At 44.0% G+C, this 5,515-nt stretch overlaps 1 protein-coding gene across 1 annotated transcript in view; it reads right to left on the bottom strand.

The window, feature by feature from the left end:
* Positions 1 to 5,515, bottom strand: part of LOC107097406 (extracellular sulfatase Sulf-2-like) — a 48,520-nt gene that overhangs the window by 15,177 nt on the left and 27,828 nt on the right. Inside the window, exons 10-15 of the mRNA XM_015394541.1 lie at positions 4,887 to 4,983; positions 4,293 to 4,387; positions 3,483 to 3,539; positions 3,239 to 3,408; positions 596 to 738; positions 268 to 391 (exon numbers count right to left, since the gene is read on the bottom strand). Of these exons, the coding sequence (XP_015250027.1) occupies positions 268 to 391; positions 596 to 738; positions 3,239 to 3,408; positions 3,483 to 3,539; positions 4,293 to 4,387; positions 4,887 to 4,983 (686 nt within the window). The remainder of the gene's footprint in view (positions 1 to 267; positions 392 to 595; positions 739 to 3,238; positions 3,409 to 3,482; positions 3,540 to 4,292; positions 4,388 to 4,886; positions 4,984 to 5,515) is intronic.

The following is a 5,515-nucleotide window of genomic DNA, read 5'->3' as shown; positions in this document are numbered from 1 at the left end:
TTGTTTTTTTACTGATTAACGCTAAATTCATGAAATCACCGCAATTGTTTTAGTTTTAGGTATAAATAATGATCCATTGATTCTTCCTGCTGACTGAACTTTTCCTTTAAATTTTTTTAAACAATAATTAAATCCTCTTCAGGAAACAGCAACAAATCCTCAAACTAAAGTTCATAAAGTTTCGCAGTACGTTTCCAAACCGATCGCTCAGTAAACAGACATGCAGCGTTGCCATGGTGACGGTGTGTGTTTGTGGGCGTGTCGTACCCAGCTCCACGGAGCGTGTGCGAGGGTTGCACTGCTTGTGACCCTTGCAGCCTCTGAGCTCCATCAGCTGGACGTGCAGCTGATTGAGAACGGTCCGATCCAACGAGCTGATGGCGTTTATCAGCTGCAGACACCATGGGAGAAACTTCAGCTTGCTTTGGGTTCCCAGTAAATGTACTGGTTCCAGGAAATAACACAACCAGTGCAGCTTTAGTATCCAGAGACAGACACTCCATGATGGAGAGCTGCTGAGGGTTTCAAAGGTTCCTCAAAGGAAGACCAGAGCTGCACGGTTCATCATCCACATGTGAAGGTTAGATGGCGTTACCTGGTACGGGTCGGTGTTTAGATCGAAGTATTCCAGGAATCCAGTGGCAAACTCACAAAACAGGAAGTTGTGTGTCTCGTTGATGGTCCTCAGACACCAGTAGGTGTTGTTGTTGGCGCTGGTGCAGGCGCAGAACGGTCCCACTGAAACACAAACACAGCCAGTCCTCAGACCCCCCCATGCTAACCACCAGCAGAGACACCTGGTGGTCATTTCTTTCACAGACACGGCAGGTGAAGAGTTCAGGAAAACACAAAGACCAAACGACATGAAGCTAAACGCGGTGATGATGGAAACCGAGCAGCTCTAGGGTGGAGAGGAGGTTCCTAACAGCAGCTGCAGAGCCCTGATTGGTTCTAAGCTGTCTGAGGACATGAAGCGGGACTTTCCTGGTCTTCTACACCTGAACTAATGAAGTCCTGAACCAGTCAAAGGCTGCAGAGACAGGCTTCCTGTGGAAACCTGTGTTTGAAGGTCTGAAGCCAACATTGACGGTATACTGGAGGATTTCCGCCCTCTCACCTTTAAACCAAACCGCTCATGGACAACCCTGTACCCGCTCCAAAGGGATCGCCTATCAAACACGTGCAGGAGCCCATTTCTCCTCCAGGAGGTGCAAGAATGCAGTGATGGGACGGTCGCTGGGATGGATCTCATCTTACCCATATTTGTAAATAAAAACTTTCCAGCAATAAGACTCGTGTTCATTAAATTAAAACATGACCTGCTGGTATCTCTGTGGAAATCTGGACGTGTTCGCAGGTTGAGGTCGAGTCGCTGAAAGGTAGAGCCGCATTGGAGAGAGAGAGAGAGAGAAATGGCAGTCCTTTTCCAGGGCCTGGTTTAGCTCCAAGGCTAGGCTAACTGCGTGCAGCGAGGCTAACTGCGTGCAGCGAGGCTAACTGCATGCAGCGAGGCTAACTGCATGCAGCGAGGCTAATGCATGCAGCGAGGCTAACTGCACGCAGTGAGGCTAACTGCATGCAGCGAGGCTAATTGCGTGCAGCGAGGCTAACTGCATGCAGCGAGGCTAAGGCTTTATCCTGCTTTCCCTGCCTCAAAGGTCAGGATCTGATCCAGCCTGGATAAAGACAGCTAGGACTGATTTAAAGCACTTTGTGGAAAAGGAAAAGAAGAACGAACAATCTGGGATTCACATGGAAAATAATAGAATATATTCTACTTTTTCTAGATGTTTGTTTATTTGCATAGGTGCTCTTAAATAAACACATTCTCAGAAAATAGTTCTATATAATAAAAAATATAAAGCTGACTAATACCTTGTCTGGTAAAAAGAAAAAAACTGGTAGATTTTTTTTTAGGTTTGTGACTCAATATTGGACAAAACCCAGATTAACCTTCGCAGCCTCAGAAGAGATTTATGGACAGGAAGTAAACCTGGACATGAAATGATGTTTTGTTTTTAAGTGTTTTTATCATGTTTTTTGTTGTTGGCATTCATATAAATATACTGGTGTGATAAATTAGTATACGTTTGATTGGTTTTAATGTATAGCGCCCCCTGGAGGAAACTCCACCAGCCGCCACTGCATCTGTGGCCACTTTTACTAATGATGCAAATTCCAAAACAAATCAACTTATCTTCCCTGGAAAGATAATATAGAATATAGAAGTAGATAACTTCGACCAGCAGTGACGTAAAACGGATTTCTCCAAACAGCCGAACTGAACCTGTTGAGAAGAAACTTAGAAACCATTTGATGTCAAAGTTATGGACCATCCATCCGTCCATTAAATATGTTTCCATCACTCCTTCCTAAAGGAAGCATCCAGAGAAATGCTGCCTGGCGTCATGGAGAGTTTTTATAGAATGTCTGAATTATTGAGCTGTTTTCTCAATAAAAAAAACAACTAATAAGGTAATGAGTTAATATTTTTAATACTCAGCCTATTACCAAATATTCAGACACAGTGTAGTTTGGATTTGATTGTAATGGTTCCTGTATTAGTTCCAATAATCCAGTAATGAATTATTATTTGGTTATTTTATTGAACTGCAGAGAATAATTGATAAACATCGTTGTACGGCTCCTTCTTCTTTACTTCAGTTCTCTGAAAATCACCAGAATTTAGAAAATAAAGGATATTGTGTACAAAATGTTCCACATAACTACAGATGACTGATTATTACTGCATTTACTGCGCAATAAAGATTCCATATTTTCCCACTTAGTTTCAGTTAAATCCTGAAAATGTCCAACCTTCAGCTGCACCTGTCCTCATCTGACCCTGACAGAGAAATCTGTTCCTAAATCTCCAAAGTTGGTTCATTGAATTGAATTGTGTTCTATAGTCTGATTACAGGCCTCTAATAAAAGAAAGTGTTTTATTATAAGTGATACTGGAGTCTGATTAAAGGCCTCCAGCTTTAAATCCTATAAATAGAATGTTACATAGATCATTATACTGGTTTGGTTGAACTGGGATTAACTGGGTTCTGAACTATCAGGGTCAGTTATTAAATATTAGCATTACAGGCCGTCCATGGAGCTTAGGGTTAGGTGACCCCTGACCTGTAATGCTTAGGGTCAGGGGTCAACTGTAGACTGTAGAAATGAATGGAAGTCAAAGAAAAGTCCCCACAAGAATAGTGTAACACGTGTGTGTGTGTGTGTCCCGTACATGTCCAGAAGGGGGCGGTGTGCCAGTGCTGGTTGTCGTGGGTGAAGCAGGTGAGTCCGGGCATCGAACACGTGTCGTTGTTTCTAATCCTCTTGATCATCTTCCTCATCTTCTTCCTCCTCTTCTGCTCCTTCTGGATCCAGATCTTCTTGTTCCAGGCCCCGCCCTTCCTGCAGCACAGGTACAGGTGTTTACAGGTGAGAAACCTGGCCAGGATCAGCCTGCTCTGATACCTCTGACCTACCTGAAGGGGTGAAGACCTCCTCTGAGGCGGAGCTTCTTCTTCAGCTTGGCCTTGTACCTGAACACAAGCTGAATGGGACTCTGCACTGACTTCCATTCATTTCTATACAGTAACACATCAGCAACACACACCTCCCCCTAAACACCACCTCAGTTCCCAGCTAGTCCTAACCCCCCACCCCCCAGGAGGAGCTTTCCTGGTGGGAACCAGTTGGCTGCTTCTCCCAGAGGAGCAGATTCTGGAGAAGTGTCCCCACAAGCTGATAAAAAATGGCTACACTCACACACTTTCCTTTAGACTGACTTCTATCCATCCTGTTAACCCAACACTAATCCTAACAACCCTGTTGTCATGGAGACCACCCTGTGGGGGGATCAGACTAATACTGGACCTAAACCCAGAACCTCCTCCTGCAGGGCAGGTCTGCAGCGAACCATTATTTAGCAAACCGATTAATCTGTGGATTATTTCTTCCACTAATCGATTAATGATCGGACAGCCGAAGGTTCGTTAAAGAAGATCAGATGAAACCAGGTGAGACTGAACCTTTTCAGCTTCAGGAGGTCTGGATAGAGAATGTTGACAAATGAAAAAAGATTTTTATCTGAGATGCAAAATGTTTACATCATATTTTTTGCAATCTTGGTATAATTGCTGCTCTAAGTGTGTCGCTCTTTCAGCTAAAGGCCTGTTTTTATAATCCAGTTAACGATTAATTGATTACTACATCAGTTGACGATTATTTAATGGATTAAATGATTAATTGTTGCAGTCCTACTGCTGGTGGCTCCTTTCTGGATGCGTACTCACAGATACTTGTTGCAGTCACACTCTAGGGGGCGGGATTTCTTCAGGTGACCTCTGACCTCTCTCAGGTTCTTTATCCTGGTCTGCAGAGTCTCGATCTGCAAAAGACCAGATGTTCTGTTTCTCCAGGTATCGGCCCAGACTGGTCCTGACCACAGACGGCCTTCCTTTACCATCCTCAGTTATATCGTATCTTATCGTATTTTATGGTATTATATCTTTCACTATTTCAACTCAGAAAATGACCAACAGTGTGACTTCAGTGTGCAGCGTACGATGTTAGCCTACAGTTAACAGGTGAGCCCTTCCTGGATTTGTTGCAGTTCTACTTTCTGCGAGGCAAACAAAGCTCAGCGTTTTGGTTTCTGTTGCAGAGTTTGCATAAGCAATGTTGCCAATGTTTGCATCTGTCATCTATCTAAGAGATGCACAGATGATGTGTGAAGCTGCAGCAACAGAGGAGCAATGAGTTGAATAAAAAAAGAAAAAACAGTGATCTGACACCTTTTAGTGTCTGATAGATTCAGCTGGATCTAATTAACGGGGGGGATGAATCATTTGGGTCTGTCGGCGTCACTGCCAGCCAGCAGGCCTCACCTCATGGTCAATGTGCAGCTTGTGGTCCTTCCACGCCTGCAGAGATGTATAAACTCCGGTGTCGCACTTGATGGAGGCGTTGGACAGGATGGAGCACCTGCAGGGAGGCAGTCTGGTTAAACTGGGATCAGAGTCGCTCAGAAAGCGGCTCGGTTCACGCCCTCAGACATACTTCTTTGATCATTCATGCAGAACTGACCTCCGCCATCTGAGCCGTCAGCGACTCATCGCATTTCAACAGAACCCTCATGATTTTACAGCTTTGGTCAATAAAATCTGCAGCTGTTGGGTTTTGTGTTCCTGAAGCTAAGCAGCGCTTCAGACAGCATCCAGCTGTCACCTTGGAAACGGGAAGGAAATCCCAGTCTGGGATCAAAGGCGGGAAAACCAGACCGTGTTCAGGGACAACATGTTCTGTTCAGAACCCTGATCTAGAAAGGTTAGAGGTCAAACAGAGGGAAATGGCCCTTTATCTGAATAAATGAACGAATGAATGAATGAATGAATGAATGAATGAATGAACGAACAAATGATTGAATGAATGAATGAATGAATGAATGAACGAATGAACGAATGAACGAACAAATGATTGAATGAATGAATGAATGAATGAATGAATGAACGAATGA

The sequence above is a fragment of the Cyprinodon variegatus genome, unplaced genomic scaffold, assembly GCF_000732505.1.
Source record: "Cyprinodon variegatus isolate N-32 unplaced genomic scaffold, C_variegatus-1.0 Scaffold692, whole genome shotgun sequence".
Lineage (NCBI taxonomy): Eukaryota > Metazoa > Chordata > Actinopteri > Cyprinodontiformes > Cyprinodontidae > Cyprinodon > Cyprinodon variegatus.
Note: the sequence above shows the minus strand (reverse complement) of the source record. Positions and strands in the feature narration are given on the sequence as shown.